The following is a 20,577-nucleotide window of genomic DNA, read 5'->3' as shown; positions in this document are numbered from 1 at the left end:
TTATGCCTCGAAGTGCCTCATGAGTGTCAACTATAAACATGTGGGTTTAAAGTAAATAGAACCAAGCCAAGCAATATTTAGAGTTTCCAGAGGGCACTATTGAGACTGGTTGACAATGTGAACTAAGGCTTGGCATAAACAGCATGTGTCTGAAAGCCTGATAAACAGTTGTTCCAAAGCTTCCATCACAAGGGCCTCGGTAGCCAAAGTGCTACCTCTGCTGCTTGCTGAATCTGATTACAGCAAGGCCTTAGGACAGGCAGGTCATTCAGAGCAGAGAGATGAGCAAACAATAAGATATTATCTGAAGGAATCTTCAGTTTTCCAAAGGAAAATGGTCTCTCTCAATGTCACATTGACGATAGGATCCTCAACCTGACACTGAATCAGCCATTTAAGAAGAATGAACACTGCAGCCCATTCATACACACTCACTAAAATAATGAGAGGTCCTTTTTCACCCTTGTTTAACACATATAAAGGAAAGTTCATGGGTCTTTGCAAAAACAAGGCTGTGCAGAAACCAGTGCATGCAGATGACTCAGAGAAAAATGACTTTACAATGATAGCATGTGGAATTAGCAGCTATAGTCTCTTTGTTTCTTTAAAAATGCATTTAAGCAAATTCAAAATATGTGGCTCCATAGTTGAGTTCATTGTGTTGTAATTCTGACATGAAATGCATTTGCTTTTTGAACATAGCATCCAATGTCAACGTATATTATTGGGGCCCTAGTTTGACTCGGTCTGTTTGTTCTTCTCAAATAGTGACATCTTGTGGTTACTTGGCTACACTCGTCATGTTGACGCAACACTTCACGGCCAGTGGCCCTTTTTGTTCGAACACTCTCCACTCTCGATCCAGTGTATTTGACCAATGACAATAACTAGGATAAAGTCAGGGGAATTTTGGCAGTAACTCATTCTTTATAAACTTCCATAACCCTAACCTACTAGATGACCTGCCTTGTTTTGGTATTATCTTTATATTCCTATTCTATTTATATTCCTTCCATCAATCAAATATTATATACAGCTATCCTGCAACGATTAATTTGAAATAATCGAAAAATAGTAAAATAATCAATCCGAAAGGGGAAGTCAAGTCTCGCGAGTTTTCCCCAATAGTCTTGCGCCTGCTTGCAAGAGGGCGAGAATACGATCGCGGGGTACTAGCAAGCACCTCGTCAATTTTAGGTTAAGCAACAGAAAGAAAATACAAATTTTCAATGTTTGGTGCCCACGTTGCGCCAGAAGGCAAAACACCAAATTAGTTGTAGGCCAGACGTGATTGCCCGCATCCTGTTGTAAGGTGTAATTTGGAAATTACGCCATCAGCGAACATACATTGTATATGTTCATATCCAACGGTTAGCTGACAGGCTACCAAGCACAGCCATTGGGGCAATGGCGTTGAAAAGAATTCAGAAGGTGAGTGTTTCATGCTTCCACGAGCTTGTTCTTTCTTACTTTGCAACATTGTTTAATGAGGGACCCGTTTGGCGTAAGATCACAATCGGGCTGTCGCTGCGGTATCCTGATGCGCTTGTCCTCCCTTTTTAACGGTGTTCGGCTTGAAGATACAAACAAAGAACAGCTAACCTAAAGTTAACCAGTTTTGGCCTCGTATGTGCGTTGCCACAGTAACGCTGACTGAGAAGAACTAACCCGTGTTCAGATATTGCCTTTATTGTGTGGGTTTTTTTAAGAGCAGATAAGAGTATTTGCGAGTCTACTGACGTTGTATTATCTAAACGAAATCGTCCCACACAATTTCACCGACTAGCATCGGCTAATGTCATTTATTAATTTATTTAGAACGTGTGCGGTATATGACTTTAATCTAGTTACTTCTGTCTACTTGATCTCGCCAAAGCAGGTCTTAGGAGTAAGGCAAGTTGTTAGTTTGAATGACAGCTGCTAGCTGGTTGCCAAAATTGAACCCGAGTGTCGCTGTTTCCATTTATGGGCTGGCAAATGGGACAGCATGGTTGGCCAAGGTGTGTGTATATTTTTATACTGCTGGATAGTTTTTGAATAGTGTTAGAGACAGCAGGCAAATGACGATGCTGAAATGCTCTGTTGTTAATGTGTTACGTTCTCGTTTTGTATTGCCAACTTAACTAAATTGTCTTATTACAAGTTACAGTAAGTCTAGGTTTTATGTTATATAACATCATAATTCATCATTAGCTACAACTATATAACCTAATGTGATGTAATATGTGTCACCTGCATTTACAGCAAGACCAATGGATTTTTTTTTTCCCATCAATGGTGCACTAATGATGCGTTACTTTCCAATATTGTGTCCCTTTTACACCTAAATTAGATAACCCAGATATTAGAATCCCAATGTCATGTTTTCATACACCAGTTCAATCTTAGGACCTCCCTCACAGTGTCTTTGTAAAAGCAGAATTTGCATTGCATTGGCTTGTGCACGTTTACCTGCTTCATGTTTGTCGACTGTCAAAAAGTCCTGGACAAACTCACATGGTATTTGAATATCTTGATAATATTGAGCACTATTTAGGATTTTTTGGCCTTCCATTTTACTTGCTGCTGTACATCATTTACTTCCTTTAATCATGTCTTGCGTTGAGGTATTGAATTATTTGTGTCTTTTAAATTTGGTGTCAGCCCCAAAGATAAGAAAAGTAATTTCCCTATTATTCATGCAACGGTTCTTTTATCGAGAACGCAGCTGTCAATTAATTTATATATATGACAATTGAACATGAATATATTGGTGTGATTAATGGGTAACTGTTTGCTATTAGGAGCTGTCCGACTTGCAGAGGGACCCCCCTGCTCAGTGCTCTGCTGGACCACTTGGAGATGATTGTAAGAATTCAGTGTATCGCATGTTGTTTTTCTATTATACATCTTGTATAGTATACAGTGAATCCTCCTGCATCGCGGTGGTTATGTTGCATAACACCCCCCGCAATAAATTAAATCTGTGATGTAGAAATACACCCTAGGCGTTATTGCATGCAGTATATATTCATAGCAATTTTTTTTAAGGTATGTGAAGTAAAAAAAAAAAAATCGTCACTCGTCTCAACATGGTATTCAGATTAAAACTTTTGTGGAATATGAATTAAGCAACAAAATCCACCTGTTTTTATCTATCCCAGGGTGGCCATTTTTCCACTTGGCGTTGAATGAAAACTGACATCACAGTTGCATACGGCTGAGGTAACAGCCTATCACGGCTCACCTGTTTTCTGAGCCGTAATTGGTCGACAGTCACTTGTCATGTTTTGAAATTGAACATTGAAAAGGTTCCTGCATGAGCATTGCAGAACAAGTACGTAGAATTGATCAGCAAGGCGAGCAGCATGTGATGTGTGTACTGACAGAGCACAGCAGCCAATCAGCGGCTGACAAAACAATTTCTAGCTCTGATTGGCGGATTGAGTAAATACCGGTATTTTATCATGGCATGCGGAATTTAAACTCAAAACACCATTGCAAAATGCCGGCAAATGGCAAAATACAATTTAATAACACAAAAAAAGAGAAATACCGGGAATGCGAACAGGGAACCCGCTATGGAGGAGGTTCGACTGTACACCAAACAGGTACATCTGGAAAAAAGTGACACTATCATGAAAATATTCAATATTTGTAGTTCTTTCGGGAAGTGAAATATACTTGTTTGATTTAATATTACACTGGGTGGAATAGTTCGAGCGGCCCCGGCATGGAGGCCATCAGCATCAGCCATTTTGCTTTGATAGCAGCATTCAGTTCATCTACATTTGTTTGTTTGGTGTCTCTCATCTTCTTCTTGACAGTCTCCTGTATGGAGTCTAGCTCAGGTGAATTTGCTGGTTTATCCGGCACAGTAACATCCTGGTCATTGAAGCTGGTTCTGAAAAGATTGGCAGTGTGGGCACATGCCAAATCCTGCAGGAAAATGAAATCAGCTTCTCCATACAAATTGTCAGCAGAAGGAAGTGTCAGGCGCTGTGACCTGTCGCAGAGTTAGATGGCTGCTTTGACTATGAACCAACAATTACCCATTGGACCAACACCAGTTGATAACGTGACTCTGGAAACTTCACATTGGATCTCAAGTTACGTGGATTCCGTGCCTCTCCACTTTTCCTCCAGGAATCTGTGACCTCAATTTCCAAATAATACACAAAATGTACTTTCATCTGAAAAAAGGGATTTTGGGCCACTGAGTAACAACCCAGTTCTTTTTCTCCGCAGCCCAGGTAAGACGCAAGGAATACGACATTGTAGACCATGTCGAGAAATCTCCCGACGCGACCCCTCAGTATGCCTTTGAGGATTCCCCAAATTCTTGAATAGATTGTGCTTGACAATCCTCTTTAGGCTGCGGTTTTCCTTTTTTCGGGTGCAACTTTTTTTCAACGTTTTCCTTCCACTGATGTTTTTCTGTCCGGTATATGCTTGGCTACAACGCTGTACTAGCTCTGATCTTGTGTGCCCTCATTGACTGTCCTCTGGACATTTGTCAAGTCCACAGTCTTCTTCATGAATGCGTAGCCTGTTGACCCAGACCGAGACTATTTAAAAGCTTGGCAAAACTTCTTGGTGTTTTTGTGGTAATTAGTTGCTTAGGATGTGACACCATGACTTTCTCTAATCTGTAATCCCTAATCATCATTTTGCAAGTGATAAAGACTTAAAGTGTTCCACTCTGTGTAGAATACATTTATACCATATATGGGTTTCACTTTCTGAAATTAATGACAAAAAAAAAAAAATCGTAAACTTTTTCATGATGTACCTGTACTACAATACATTGTACATTCACCCACCTGGCATTTTTTTTAATCCAAATCCATATGTATTGCATGCGGTAGATATATTGGCGCGTCAGATGCAATGTTGTCATTTTTTTCTTTTTCAGTGTTTCATTGGCAGGCAACGATAATGGGCCCAGTAAGTATTACTATTGAATAAGTGTATTTGAAATATGCCACACAAGCAATAACTGCTTGTGTTTGTGTTCCACTAGAGTGACAGCCCCTATCAGAATGGAGTGTTTTTCCTTACCATCCACTTCCCTACAGATTACCCATTCAAACCACCAAAAGTGAGTAACCATCTGCCCTCTGTGTCATGAAATACAAAGACTAAGTAGTTATTATTATTTTATTTTATTTTGTTGCTATCATAATTATTGCTAGGAATTGACAACTTTCTTGTTGAATTACAGGTTGCGTTTACAACAAAAATATACCACCCTAATATTAACAGCAATGGAAGTATTTGTCTGGATATTCTGCGATCACAGTGGTCACCTGCACTAACGGTATCAAAAGGTAAGTGCCAATCAACGTGATCTACTGTAGTTGCTATCTGGCAGCAACTGGGTATGTCACTGATTTCTTTTCAGGTGCTATGAAAAAAAAAAATGCTTTACAAAACACCGGTTCATGTTTCATAGCCATTTCTGTGTGTTGAATATGTATATTCAAATATTTCGCTACAACCCTCTTTCCATTGAAGTTGGGACGTTGTGTAAAATGTAGATAAAAACAACAATCACTTCTAAATGTTCAACCCATATTTAATATGCAAACTGAGAAACTTCATTGTTTTTAGCAAATAATGATTAACTGAATTTTATGGCTGCAACACATTCCAAAAGAGCTGGGACAGGTGGTAAAAAAAGACTGAGAAGATTGAAGAATGCTCATCAAGCACCTGTTTATAACAACCCACAGGTGAACTAGGCTAATTGGGAGCTGGTGCATGCCATGATTAGGTTTAAAAGGAGCTTCCCTGAATTGCCGGTAAAAGTTGGAGAGAGGTTCACCTCTTTGTGAATAATTGCATGAGAAAATAGGCAAACAGTTTAAGGGCAATTGTCCTCAACGTATTAATGCAAGGAATTTAGGGATTTCATCATCTACGATCCATAATATCGTGAGATGTTCCGGGAATCTAGCCCAAACTCGTCTAAAATGGACTGATGCAAGGTGGAAAAGTGTTCTGGGGTCTGATGAGTCCACATTTCAAATTTTTGGGGGAAATTGTAGATGCGAAAAATTGGTGTCACAGGTTGGCGGTTGTGATGCATAATTTGACAAAAGAAAAAGTTTTATTTTAATGTTAGAAGCTCAGCATAATATACAACTCTAAAATTACATGAAAACCAAATTTAAATTACCACTCATTTATCTCCCAAAGTCACGGAGAGCCACAGCGTAAGGGTGTCCGGACCACATGTGGCTCTAGAGCCGTAGTTTACCCTCACCTGCTCTAAATATTGCATACTTTACATACATTAGGACCTGAAGGAAATTCTTAGAAATGTTAGCTATATATGAAGTACATATTGCAATTGTCAGGATAAGATGTCCCCATTATGTTAGCAATAGTTCAGTCAATTCTTACCGATAAAAACATTTTCTTGATCTAACACACACTTGGCTCTGCATTTTGCTGCACTGCATTTCAGACACCACAATCGACAACACAAAAAATTATTACATCAACACTTCCTTGAAGTGTATGCAGAGACCTTTTGTTACATTTAAGATTCATGGTTGTTATTAAAGTAACCATGTCTTTTGACCTACAGTACCCTTGTGACTAATGTACACTTGACAGTCCAGCTGTAACATAATCCACTTGTTGTATTTTTAAGGCATCTTGTAGCGTTTTGAAGTAGAATATCAACTTGTAAACGCTGTCAAATCAATGTAAGCCTTTTGAGTTGTAAAGGACGAGACTTATCCATACATGTGAATTCAGGATAAATTTGAAATGAAATGACCAAATGCTTTTGGGAGAACTGCCAACTACTTTGTGGAGTTGGTTTTGTGTTCACCTTCCACTCTTCTGACAAGACTTTTGTCAAGATTTTGGAGTATGCCTGAGTTTTTTTTTTTTTAAAGTATCCTAAGCTTAATAATGAACACACATCGGCCTATTAAAATGTTGGTTGCATGTGTATTATTTCCACAGTATTATTGTCAATCTGCTCCCTTCTTTGTGACCCAAACCCCGATGACCCTTTGGTGCCAGAGATCGCTCATACATACAAGGCAGACAGGGAAAAGTAAGTGCACAAATAAATTAGCCTGTTGACATTCAACATGATAGATTGAAAATTGACTGAACATTCTGTTTGTGTTTTGCAGGTACAACAAATTAGCAAGAGAATGGACCCAGAAGTATGCAATGTGAGGTTGCCTGGGAGATGGAAATCCAAAACGGAGAAGAAAAGAAACATGTTTGATTTGTAACTGGAGGCATTGTTAAAAACAACACGAGACAACAGGCAACCTTTTGGACAAGGCGGCAATATAATGATGTGCTGAGTTGATCCAATGTGCTATCCTTGAAGTGTCTGGATCTCAGCAGGACCTGAAGGGCTCCTGGAATCACTCCCTTAGCGAAAACCAGACAATACTCACAGCCCATACGCAACACTCAAGACTTTAAACTGTTACTCTTGCTATTGTTCTCGCTGCCATCTTTGTTGCTTTACATACACAACTTTCATTCTTTTGTTGTTTTACTGGTTGGAATCAACCTTCACCTTGATTTTTGGGTTGCTGCCTATGTCCCGCCGGATGTCTTCTTCTCTTACTGTATTTCCATGGATTTAGTGGCCTTTCTGTGTTCTAATGTTTCGGTCGACGTGCAATTGAGACAGAATGTTCCCAGTTCAACACAATAATGGTGCAGTGCCATGACCAGCGGCTGATCGTATGGCACATACTAACACTACCCCAAGACAATGTGAAAATGTAACAAAAAAAGGACTGATCAGATATCTTCCTTTGCTTTTGGAATCGCAGCATGTAGCGTTAATGGCACTGGAGCTTTATCTGCCCTTCTGCAGCCCCCTACACACACGCACACACACACACATCCATCAAATGGCAACTGGATTTTTCTCACATTTTGTCATTGCTCGCATACCGTTGTCTTGTATGAGAATCCATTTATAATGGGTCTGCCAAACATTACTGTTACAAGACATTGCTGGTATGATCATGGCTACTTCTTGGCATGTAGCGAAGCTATGTGTTACCTCCTCAGTACAGTTACTCAGGTATCGAAACCCACTCATCAGCCTTTGTAATAAGCAGTGAAACTTGGTGAGAAAAATGCCTGAATCCCATGTTGCAAGTTGTACTTTTACGTTCATAAAACAAAAAAAATGTGCTGACAAAAATGCTCATCTGCCCTGATGTTTGTTTTACATAAGTGTTCATTTCGTTGGAAAGGAGTCTCCTTTTCACGCTTTGTTTTACGAACAAACTTGGACGTGAACAACTTTGCGTTTATGCTACTGATCCTTATGTTGATGCCCTAAAGTGGATATAAAGTCATGCTTTTCAGGCTAAGTTAAATATAAAATTGTCATTTATTTTTTTTTTTGCATTTCAGGTGATGTAAAGCTGCAGTACTCCATGTTCATAATCTTTACTACACAGGTATCATTTGGAGTAAACAACCTTATCCGACCAGATTGACTGGTTGCCACGTTTGTGTAGTATCTTTAAAACGTTTAGTTTTAGCCTTCTCTCATGTCATCTGTGATCATGATTGGAATGTGTCATATAATGATAGTTTGAATTTAATACATTGTGACTGTTGGATAAACTAGTTAGTGTGTGCTATTTTTTTCCATGTATTGATGCTGCCAATATAAAGGGAAATGATTTCATAGCAGAAAGTGGAAGAAACACGTCATCCAACACATCCGAAATGGTCCATAGCAAAGCATGAACATTTATTAGCTTTAATGCTAGGTTTTAGATTGCAAAATTCATTATTGTTGTTGTAGGGAAAATGTCTAAAACACTATATATTATAAGATTTTTGAAAAGCTACACTGAATGAAGTTAAAGTCTTTTTATGATTAGATTGTGTACAATTGTTTATTTAGCTTTTTATTTTTTTTCCTCAAGCTCCAACTGAATGACTGAATGCAGCCTCAATCCATCGTGAGAGATGTGACCATTGACTCTTGTGCTCAATAAAGTTTATATAGGCAGCTTGGCATGCTTTGCACTCTAGAGAACCTCCTCTCAGCCACTTGCCAGATATCAGGGATTTTGTTATAATTCATCTGCCTAACACATCTGATGAAACTTTTAGCCTTAACCCTCATTTTGTATATACAGTAGAGGAAAAGCATCTTAAATGTCAAAATGCTAAATTAGATGTCATGGCTCGGTCACTTTAGAGATTTTTTTTTTAATTTCAGGGCTGGCTTTCATGCATCTTAAATTTTGAACTTGTACTTGAACTGTAACATTGAGCATCCACATATCCTCTCTTTGTCCACACAAGGTAACTGTTGACATTGTCATTAAACATGAATAAAATCAATCAATTTACTGTCAGTTTCAATTTTCTGTAATATATTTTGAAATGTATTGATGTGTGAACTGCTGGCAAGTGAGATGTAGGGGATGTGAAAAAAGGGAACACTCAAAACAAGTGAGGAGATGGACGCCCCCAAGCCTTGCTTCTCTGCTTGCCTAAACACTTATCAGAAGCAGGAACCATTTGATTGTCATTATTTTTAGGTCTAATGAAATTTCAACCTAATGTGCTTTTATGTCAAATCAAATCTCCCCATGGCCTCCACATTAGTTGTGTTGGACGATGTAATTTAAACTCTATTATTAGCAATGAGACTATTTCTTTCAACAGTCAGATGACAAATTTGTCCTCACAAGGCCAGAGAGCTGGCTCTCCCTAAGTCGACTGGGCACCTGATTGGTTGATACAGCCACCTTCGACTCACTAAGTGTGTCTTGTGTTCTTTGTACAAGTGAATACATTTATGAATCATAAATAGATTTAATTGGAGTGGTTATGTCTGCGTAATATCGTTTCTGAACTACTTTGGGCGATGTACGCAGCACCGTCGCGCGGTGTTATGTTGCTTTGTATCGCATTGGTTGTTTCTGTAATTGCAACGGGTTCCAACTTGCGGTGGGTTGTTATTAAATGCAAAAATAAATAAATAAATAAAATAATGATGCTACTTTTGGACTAGTGCGCTGTAGTTATAGGAGAAGCAGGGTATGTTTGATTTCTACGCCCACAAGTTTACGTGTGTGTTTATAGACATGGACACACACGCACACGGACGTTAATTTATTTATTTCAGTGTTGTCAAAAACTGGAACTATCCAACGATGGTTTTAAATGAGTGCCTCGAATACCTAGAACGACCAACCATTTGTATAGCTACAGGTTGCAGCTAAGCACCGCTCTTTCGCGTTGTTCCGTAAATTATGACGCTGCCTCTCCTAATATTGTAGCCGTTAGCGGAGCTAGCTTAGCTTCCTCGTCACCTGAAAGGCAGCGTCAGCGCTGCCACTCCTCCAGCAAGGAAGGAAGGGCGCATCCCGGATAGGATAGGAAAGCTAGCTGGCTAGCTCACCCCAACTCTACTCAACACAACCATGGCAGTAAACCTCAGCAAAAATGGCCCCGCGTTAACAGCGGCGTACAAAGAAGTCGTTAATGAAAAATCCGATACCAACTGGTAAGGCGCAGCAAATAAAACGCGGAAACTTTGAGGCTGATGATGAGACATTGCGATTTGATGCTGGCTAGCAATGGAGCATATCAGTCGTGAAGTAACGTTAAGTTGTCACCAGTGTTCTTTACTCTTAAACCTCACCATATGTTACTTTGTCAACCGATGTGTATTTTGGATCCCTAATCTGTGCAGTCGGTCTTTTTGTCCATTTACCCGCAATTACGATTAATTGTAATATAATGTACTGTAATCGAACCCCATGTACGATTTTTCATCAGGAATACTGAAGTTGAACGGGTTAAGAGTTATTTTTAATGCTTTGCATTTAGATTTCTTTATTTCTTTTTTTTAAATCGAGGTCTTCAATTGTAATTCTCGCAAGGCACTCACTTCCTGGTTAAGCAAGAATGTGGAAATATTTTGCGACGAACTTTCCTTTTGTTGTCGTTCATCTTCACGTATTTGTTTACTAGTGGTCCACATTTCAAATGTTTATCTAATTTTCTTAAAATTATGTTTGTAGATTGTGACAATAAAGGTGTTACACTTGGATTTTCTGTCTGATAGAAGCACGCTGGTTATATTGATCTGTCGCTGCTGGACTGTGAATAGATACGTAGTAACACCGTCATAATATGCAGACCCAAACGTGAAAGTATGTGTTTTTTCGAGTGAGTTCTGTGACCTGTAATCCAGTGATTACGGCAACCAAATTTAGGCACAGTAGTGTGACATGAAAGATCATGACCCAATATCACTGAATTGGTCTGGTCTCTTTATGGACAATAAATGTTTGTTGATCTATTTATGCCGGTGACATATAGTGACCGTCAGAACAATTAAATGCCTTCTAATACCACCTCAGTTGTTGTTGTGACGATTGCAACATTCTTCTTCGAGTACTTTGAAATGTTGCGATTGTAAAATATGTCATGGGTTAATTAAGATTGGGTGCTATACTGCTACGGAGAATAATCAAACCTGAGGGAATATATTCTAGTCTGGACACGAGGGTATGTAGAGAGAGTACAGAGAGGTTGAAAGCATGCTTATGCCTCAAAGATTAAACGATTCATTTTCCAGTGGTTTACATTTTCTTCTTAATTGTTGGCAGTTTGTGCCAAGCAGCTCAGATAGGGAGAGGCCTGTCTTCCGCTATTAACGTCCTTTTTCTTTCTGTTTTTCCCCCCATATTTCTCCTCTTTGCTGTACCTTGTGTCCTTGTATGGTGGCATTACACCAGAAGAATCAAAAGTAAAATACACTTGCGTTAAAAAGCATTTGCTCTTTGAGTATTGCCCCCCCATTTGTTTTCTCTCAGAAGTTGTCTGTTGATTTTCAAATTATATTACCCTTAGAATGTTCATCCTTTGAGATTTTATGATCACAATTGGTTGTCTGCATTACAGGATGCTATTTTAGAACCATTTTCCACAGTTTTCTGACATTTTATTGACATACAGAAAATAATCCCTTGATGTGAAAGGCAATAAATTCTGTCAAAATGTGCCTCATCTCACAGAGATTCTCACCTTTGAAAGGATTATTATCTTTGCACCCATTGCTTACAATCTCATGACTTGCATCATTCACTGCTCGGTGTGTGATAATCAACTATTGTGAACATGTTGTTTCATATTTAGTGCATCACAGGAAGATTTAGAGCGGAATTACTATGCAAAGTTGACCGTTTTAATTGTTTTATGGGAACTCATTGGTTGTCTGGAGTGCCTGCCTACTCAGATGTGACAATAAACAAACCAACACATTTGTGAGCATGTCAGAAAATGTCTCTTGAAACAAGCCATTCTGATTTTGGTGGTATTTGGGTTTAGTGGTGTGTCTCCCCTGTTGGCTCTGCATGCTAGTTGACAAGTGAAGTTGAGAGGCTGATAAAGTGCTGCCTCCACAAAAAAAAATACTGTCAAAGTGTTTACGGCTGTTTATGCAGGTATCAGGTGTGCTTCTTACTCACTTTTCTCTTGGGAAGTAAAATTAGTTTCAGGTCTTGCGCTCTAACAGGTCTTCATGGCAACGCAAACCTGTATGAGACTGGCACATCTCAAAGTAGAGGGGTGCAAGGAAAGCTGAGTCTTGATGAACCCCTCCAGCCACCAAAAGAGAGGGTGACTGATGTGCTGTAATTCTTGATCCTTTGCAGCAATTTTGACAAAAGAATGTCACGTGATAGTAAGATACCAAGAAATTCTTTCAATTATGGAAAATGGCATAGGATGTCTTTAAACAAGTACGACTGCTTTGGCTCATTCCACATTCAGCCAAAAATGAATAAATCAAGCCTCAAACTAATACAACTGTTCAAGGGTGCAACATTGTAATATCTATTTACTGGCTCTCCTCAGGGCCTTGTTCACCTACGAAGGAAACAGTAATGACATCCGCCTGGCAGAAAAGGGAGGTGAGTCATTGGTTACGTCGTTTATCAAGCCTTTGTCATCTCGACACAACAATATCAAATGCGTGTTGGAATGTCTCTGTCAGCATGCAACCGCCGCAATGGAAGATCAGCACAAAGCAAGTGCTTGCCTCTGCTGTCTCAACCAGTCATTTGCAAAAGCAAAAATGTTCCCTGTTATACAAGCAACCACAGCAGCCATTTGACTTCTCCCACAATGTTTGTCTATCAGATGGAGGATTGGAGGAGCTGGTGGAGGAGCTAAACAGTGGAAAAATCATGTATGCATTCTGTCGGGTCCAGGACCCGAACTCCGGCCTCCCTAAATATGTCCTCATCAACTGGGTCAGTACTGCATTCAACCACAGTTGATTTGTCCTCTTCCACCAGAAAATGTGTTCTCAAGAACCAATTACTTGTCTCACAGACGGGGGAAGGAGTGAATGATGCCAGGAAGGGACTCTGTGCCAATCATGTTAGCTCCATGGCAAACTTTCTTAAGGTAACACTGCACTCATTTAAGTATACATTTGACTTTTCTCCTACCATCTGTTTGTGTTTAAAACATGCTGAATTGCACATTTTTAATCTTTCGAGGACTACATGGCCACAAGACTATTCATCAACGCTGCATGCATCTGTGGAAAAAAAGGCTCTGTTGGAATAATTTCAATTTTTTTACATCGTATATCATAGAAGCAAGCGTCTGGATCGACACAAAGTTAACACCAGCTTTTGTCAGACTGAGCAGTAAATGGAACTTAAATTTTAATGTGTTTCAGGGGGCTCATGTTACAATAAATGCCCGAGCAGATGAGGATGTCGAACCTGAGGTGATCATGGAGAAGGTGGCGAAGGCTTCTGGAGCCAACTATAGCTTCCACAAAGAAACCTCCAGCCGCTTCCAAGACAGCGGCCCTCAGGGTCCCGTGGTACGCTTCATTCGTTACTCATCTCTTCTACAATGCTGCTAAAGCTAGTCAGTATTTTGTATTACATGAAGAAATAGAAGTGGCGAGTAATTGGTCAGGGTGCAAAGTTCTGTCTGACACCTATTAACAAGTTTACACTGTCCAGTGGATACCTGTTTGAGGCCTAATTGATTTCCACATTTGGCTGTATCCAGCAATCTAAAAAAAAAAGAAGTGATTACCTGAGGTAAAAAGTGGAACCCCCACAAATTTGGGGTGTCCAGCGTGGATGTTTTCACCTGCTGGACTTACCATCATGTCTTGGCCTGAAATATGTTTTTATGCTTCTGCATATTTCTATAAAACTGAAAGAAACAGGACTTGGTTACAGTTGGCTATTGCATTTGAATGTTAAAACATTTGGCTGTGCCATTTGGATCCATCTTTTCACTTCATGACCTCTTCTGTGCTTTGTGCAACATCGTCTGGCCCATTCTTTGTATATGTGCTGCCATGATGGCAAAAATACTCTATTAGAAAAACTGCAGCAAGATTTCAAAGTGATAACAATAAGAAAGATGGCTTTTCGGTAAACGACATTGAGAAATACAAGTGCAGTGTCCAGGTGCTTTGGGACTCAAGACAAATGACATACAGTAATGGATGAAGATGTCCACCATATAAAATACAGCATTTGGTTAAAAGTGGAAGAATATGTCGCCCTATGAATTCATGTTAGTTGTCTTTGCTGTAGGGCTCTGTCTACCAGAAGACCAACGCTATGTCAGAAATCAGGAAGACCAACAAGGACACATTCTGGGCTCAAGCGGAGGTAGGCCCACTGTTTCCGCTCAGGTTTTCACATCTGACAGATATAGACTAAATCCCGTTTGTCAACACATCTTTCTGATTTAATTTGCTTTGTATATTCATTTGACATGCATTGTCACTGCCATAGCACACTTAAATCTTGGACTTAATTTTTTTGCCACAGAAAGAGGAAGAGAGACGTCGCCTGGAGGAGCGGCGCAAAGCGGATGAAGAGCGCCAGCATTTGGAGAAAGAGAGGAAGGACAGGGAAGTCAAAGAGGCAGCGCTGAGGGACAAACGGGACAAGGACAGGGCCGTTGAAATTGAGCAACAGAAGTAGGTGGCGACGAGCGAGCGAACGTATGGACTGTAGTTATAGATGTTGGTCTGATTTGATGGTTGCTTTGACAGGAAGAACCACCAGCAGCAGCAGGAGGCGGAGAGCAGAGAGCAAGAGAAACAACGCTGGGTTAGTGTCTGTCTGCTTTTGTTTTGTGGTTGAGGGAAAAAAAAAAGAGTAAAACCAGAATGTGCATTAGAAATTAGGATGGCACTGTCATCTTTGTCTTCAATGTTCTCATGGTTTGGTTGGCTGTTGCTGTTGTTACACAAGTTGTATATGACTAGCATGCAGATTTCCTTGTAGAAGTAAGTGACTGATGAGAACCAACATTTAATGTGACCTTCAGGAGGAGCAGCAAGGGGAGATCCAGGCAGCCCAGAATAAAGCCGTTAGACGGGGGGAATCTGTGGAAAAGGCCAATGTGAGTTCCCTTCCTCCAATGTCGTCTCCATTAGACGGCGCAATTATAGACTTCTTTTCAGCTCACCTCAAAATTATATTTGAGCTGTTTCGTCTTCCATATACAACTAAAATACAAACGGCGGAACCATCAATCCACCCATCCATCAATTATCTGTTCCGCTTCTCCTCACGAGGGTAGCGGGGGTGCTGGAACCTATCCCAACCGTCTTTCGGGCAGTAGGCGGGGTACACCCTTGACCTGTTACCAGCCAATTACTGGGCACACAAAGACAAAACCAATTCTCGCTCACATTCACACCTATGGATAATATAGATTGTTCACTTAACCTTCCATTTATTTCTTTGGAATGTGGGAGCAACCCGGAGAAAATGCACGCAGGCGCAAGGAGAACATGCAAACTCCACACAGGAAGGCCAGAGTCTGAATCAAACCCTGCTCTTCTGAACTGTGAGGCAGAAGTCAGCCACCATGTCCCCACATTAGAACTCATAAATAATCAACAAATCAACTTAATATGCTTCATATAGATATATTTTTAAACGAAGACAAACTTAACGTGTGTGTGTGTGTGTATATTTTACTTTTTACTTCTGTCATCGTGCCTGCGTCATTCGTAAAATACTTGTTGCGTCCTTTTCAAGCACTTCTGTCCTTGCATTTCACTAGTCCGTTAAAAAAACAACAACAAAAAACAGCAGAGGTTTCATAATTCATAAACATTTAAAGCTCATGAGCTGACGAATTTCCTGTTCACATCCAATTACGGTAATTTACGGACTACAATACACGCCTGATTAAAAGCCACAATGCCAAATATAGCCATAAAAATGGATTTGTTCATGCATTCCCCGCTTTGGACGAATAGCTGTGCGTCTCCACGTTATTAAATGAAGTATATCTATATTATGAACAGTGGTAGTCACTTTTTCCCCCCAAACAATGCCAATTGCAACTATCGTGCCGGAACCTTTCTCAGACTCTTTTCACACGAGTCAAATTTACAGATGAGCTCAGATCAGGGTCGCAGTGTAGAGACGACTTCATTTATTCCACTTGATCCCTTTGCTCAACGTGAATGCTACTTAAGATGCTTATTTTGGCTCTCAATTGCTTCTTCACACAGTCGCGCGTATCGCTTCTGTATTTTTGCTCACTTGCTGTCTCTCCTTTAAAAAAAATTAATAAATTCTCGTCCTCCGTCCCCAAAATGGGCCGAGACGGACGGACCGCTTCGTCCCTTAGGTGAAATGCCCATCTCTAGTTGTGCACATAATCGTTTCTCCACCCTCAAGAATAATGTTGATAGTACTACAGTACAACAACTTTACCAATTCCTTTTGACTTTGTTTTGACTGTTTTTCTTTCCACTAATTCGCAACTGTCTATGTTGTAGGAGGCAGCTTCCCTCATTTCTCAGAGAGCTATGAACCCCAGAGACATGTTCAAGCAGCGAGAGAGGGGAATAACTCCCAATGATTCAAATGTGCCCTCTGCTGCCCCTGCCAGCCCCCAGCCAGGTATTGTAGTAGCCCCTCACAGTGCCTTCGCTTTAATGGTCAGCCACTGCTACTGTGCATCTCCACTCTTGGGCAGCGGTGGCTACGAGCTACATTTTTCCACAACCGCCTTGTAGTAGAGCGCTACCTGTCCATGATCACTCTTGAACCTGTTTGTTTGTCTCCATCATGTCTCCTTTCTTTTGTCTCCTCAATCCATCTATGCATGCTTTGGATTCCATGTGCGCCCCCACTTAGGGCGCCTGCAAAGCCCTTTTCTCTCTAAGTTTGAAAGCGAGCAGGCCAGCTCGCCTCAGCGCCAAGCCTCCCCGGTGCCGGCAGGCTCCGCCTCCCCTGTCCATGCTGCAGGTGTGAGCTTACACACACAACATGACATATCCGATGACGGTCAGTCTATACCAGTTTTCCCCAACCTTTATTGCGCCAAGGCACGTTTTACATCTGGGCCTTTTTCATTAAACACAAAGCTTTCATTCTTTTGTGTGAATGGCAGTAGGCGGAGGCAGTGTTACCTCACTAAATGGCTTTTATTCGTTTTGCCTTCCTACTATATCACATTTTAAGTGAATATTTTATGGGTTTTTACAGTATCCAAATTTACAATTTGCATGTGACAGTGGAAATTGCTAAACGCCAATGCGCTGATAAGCCAGATATTGCTTGCTGGGAAAATAGTAACGTGCACAGAAGCAGCTGTTGGCCACCACACTCTCATAGACCCTCACATAGGCACCACACGCCAAGCAAGCAGGCCCACAAACACTACATTAGGTTGGGCTGAACAATTTGGGGGAAAAAATGAAATATAATTAGATAGGTACTGTAGATAACAAAGACAACAACTGACTGAAATGTTTTAGAGGTGTTTTTTTTTGTTCCCCCACCCCGAAATTGAGCCTTTGCAATTTTTACAAGTGCATTCAGCTGTCGATTTTGAGAGTTTGAATTTGATTATTAATTGGAGGAGTAATGCCTTAAAAAGCAACAGTCCATCATAGATTTTCATATATTGCTAGTGGGTCTGAATGTATTCACCTGGAGAACAGAGTTTCAATGTGCAGTGTACACAGGTTAATTGTACCTTCTGATGTTTAGTGGAATAGAGAGATAATTGTTATGGCTGGAACTACCAGTATATGTTACCGGCACACCTAATGAGCTCTCACTAGGTTGGGAATCACTGGTCTAAACGACAACTTCTCCTTGTTGCCTTTTTGCTATTTCATCCCTTCCAGTCATTTCACTATTTTACTTCCAATCAATCATGCTGAGTTGACATTTTTGTTTTTAATCACCCCACACGTCTGCTACCGGTGGTGGTTTTCATCTTGTGTGGGCTTGTGTGTCTACATGCATGTCTGTGCTTGTGTTTTTGGGTGATAAGAGCCAGATGTGGATGATGGACAGTCCAGGTGTGAGTATGACGAGCCAGAGGCGGCCCCCGAGGAGCACTCCAAAGGTGGGGCGCCGGCTGTAGTCTTAACCCTTACGCACACAAAGTGGCCCTCTCGTTGGCTTCATAGACATCTGCTCCTCTGGCTTCCCAGTCAGCAGCTGCAATCTGCTTCCACCTGCTGGTAGATAAACACATGACAAGAGTTATGTTTCTTACAGAGGAAGCGCCAGCTGCCAGCCCCTGTGTGAAGGAGCCTTTACACGAAGACCCCCCTCAGGTGGTTGTTCTATTCCTCCGCAACATAAGAAATTAATTTTTGGACACAGATGAACCAAATTCTCTGACAGGTTGCGGAGAACAACTACGAAGTGACTGCTGAGGAGACCTCAGATAGAGGAATCTGTGCCCGGGCCTTATATGATTATCAGGCTGGTAATTGCATTTTATTTTACTGTATTGTTCAAAATGTTCATGTTTGCATAGCTTTTTTTCCCTCCGGCACTGCAAAAACATGAATCAGTTCTCAAGTTATTGAGAACTGTAAGTGCTAGTGAGTATGAATGGACATTATACCATCCTCACTTCATAATGAACTGTTGTCCTTTTGTGAAAGCCTTTTAACTATGGTATAGAAAGATAAGATTTTTTTTAAAAAAGGTTTTAATGTTGTAGCCCAGGTTCAAAACGACACCTGAAGAGATGTCTAAGAGGGATTAAAACAAAGTGAAATAGATAATCAAATATGTACCAGTATTTAGTTTGTCTTTTGTTCCCTAGCGGACGATACAGAGATCTCCTTCGACCCTGATGAAATCATCACCGGGATCGAGATGATAGATGAGGGATGGTGGCGAGGCTACGGCCCCAGTGGCCATTTTGGAATGTTCCCTGCCAACTACGTCGAGCTTGTGTAGGCCTGTGTGTTCTCCAGTAACACAGGGAACCTCCCACAAAGAGTCCTCCACTGATCAAGCTGCTCTGCATGATGGAGCAATGAAAGGACAGTAAACCAAAAGGCCTGGCCATTTCAAACATGATCATTTCAAACCAGCTCCATGAACATATTTTTGTTGTAAGCAGGTACGCCACATCCACCTCCACCGCTTTACCTGTAAATGTGATCAGCCTTATTTTGAATCTTGACATTTTCTGAGCATATGCAGCACTTGAGTCCACATTCCTTTCAAAGTGACCTATTTACCTTATCTGGTATCATCATATTACTTGCCGTAGCAGCAGCAGGGGGGTTCATAAAAGACGGTGGTACTGGTTGAATTTCGTTTTTTGCCTTTGTTTCCATAAAACCAGATATCCCTTTTCATGTGACCAACCATAATGTTATATGTTATTTTTTCTTAATTGGACAGTGTTTAAATGGCACAGCGACACTCTGGGTGGTTGACTTTGTAAGTGGGGTTAAAATCCAACCAATTTCCTTGGAGTGTGTAATGTGCCTTGATGGTCCCTTCATTTCCATGTATTCAACTTTTCTGTTGAAGAGAAGAAAACATTGAAAATGTCACGATTTCCAAGATTAATTTGTAACGTGATGTTGCAGTGAGATGTGAGAGTGGATGTGATGACTAAAAAGCTTTCTGTGACATTTTAGAGAAACAAAGTTGAGATTGATCTTGAAGCATCATTCTAACGTTTCAGAGTATCATTCCTGATCAATTCGGAATATATTGTCATGTGTCGTTATATGCCAGAGTCTATTGTAATGCAGCCTTTGTAAGAAATCGAATAAATCCCCTTTGTGGTTATATTTTCTCATATTCAAAATCATTTCAGCAAGAGAATTGATACTAATAAAAAAGGGATTTTCAGAGGTTAAACAGCAACTGTGATGTAAAGACAACATATCTTAAGTCAGTTTCCTGGAATGAAATGCCGTGTGGGGAATTCACCCACCTAATGCTTAAGTTTCATTTCATTTGAAAAAACCCGACCTTTCCTACATACTTGCTTTTTTTATACAGAGGCGGGCAAACTTTTGTGCTTGAGGGCTACAATTGGTATTTGAAACGGATAGATAGGTCAGGTCATTTGCAGGTCAAATGAAATATATTTAAAGTTTGAAAAATATTTTTTTAACATGCTGTTTACCGGTAATCTCTTTCATTGCTGTGAAGTGGTAAAGATAATAGATGGATGTCAGCAATTGATTATCAACAAACCATTTGATTAAAATTTATATTTTCCGAAGTCAAAGGTATATGTTAATACTACTATTTATCTTTACAATATTTT

At 40.3% G+C, this 20,577-nt stretch overlaps 2 protein-coding genes across 5 annotated transcripts; both read left to right on the top strand.

The window, feature by feature from the left end:
• Window positions 1-1,138: 1,138 nt before the first annotated feature.
• On the top strand, window positions 1,139-9,351 carry ube2d4 (ubiquitin conjugating enzyme E2 D4). Its single transcript, XM_088298547.1, has 7 exons — window positions 1,139-1,431; window positions 2,784-2,847; window positions 4,895-4,926; window positions 5,003-5,080; window positions 5,204-5,309; window positions 6,961-7,054; window positions 7,137-9,351. The coding sequence occupies exons 1-7, from the start codon at window positions 1,408-1,410 to the stop codon at window positions 7,180-7,182; spliced, it is 444 nt and encodes a 147-aa protein (XP_088154673.1). The 5' UTR covers window positions 1,139-1,407; the 3' UTR covers window positions 7,183-9,351.
• A 945-nt stretch (window positions 9,352-10,296) lies between these two features.
• On the top strand, window positions 10,297-19,600 carry dbnlb (drebrin-like b). 4 transcript variants are annotated; one of them, XM_088298507.1, is made up of 15 exons: window positions 10,297-10,513; window positions 12,874-12,929; window positions 13,159-13,271; window positions 13,354-13,428; window positions 13,709-13,858; window positions 14,592-14,669; window positions 14,832-14,983; window positions 15,059-15,116; window positions 15,337-15,411; window positions 16,808-16,931; window positions 17,169-17,279; window positions 18,316-18,390; window positions 18,546-18,604; window positions 18,675-18,759; window positions 19,105-19,600. In XM_088298507.1, the coding sequence occupies exons 1-15, from the start codon at window positions 10,431-10,433 to the stop codon at window positions 19,239-19,241; spliced, it is 1,431 nt and encodes a 476-aa protein (XP_088154633.1). In that variant the 5' UTR covers window positions 10,297-10,430; the 3' UTR covers window positions 19,242-19,600. The 4 variants fall into 4 exon arrangements, with proteins under 4 accessions (XP_088154633.1, XP_088154642.1, XP_088154651.1 ...); XM_088298516.1 differs by lacking the exon at window positions 18,316-18,390; XM_088298525.1 differs by lacking the exon at window positions 17,169-17,279 and having other exon boundaries at window positions 10,299-10,513.
• The last annotated feature ends 977 nt before the right edge of the window (window positions 19,601-20,577 follow it).

The sequence above is a fragment of the Idiotropiscis lumnitzeri genome, chromosome 1 (genome assembly GCF_059441095.1).
Source record: "Idiotropiscis lumnitzeri isolate Australia: NSW breed Sydney's pygmy pipehorse chromosome 1, RoL_Ilum_1.0, whole genome shotgun sequence".
Taxonomy (NCBI): Eukaryota; Metazoa; Chordata; class Actinopteri; order Syngnathiformes; family Syngnathidae; genus Idiotropiscis; species Idiotropiscis lumnitzeri.
The sequence above is the reverse complement of the archived record's forward strand: the minus strand, read 5'-3'. Positions and strand labels throughout refer to the sequence as shown.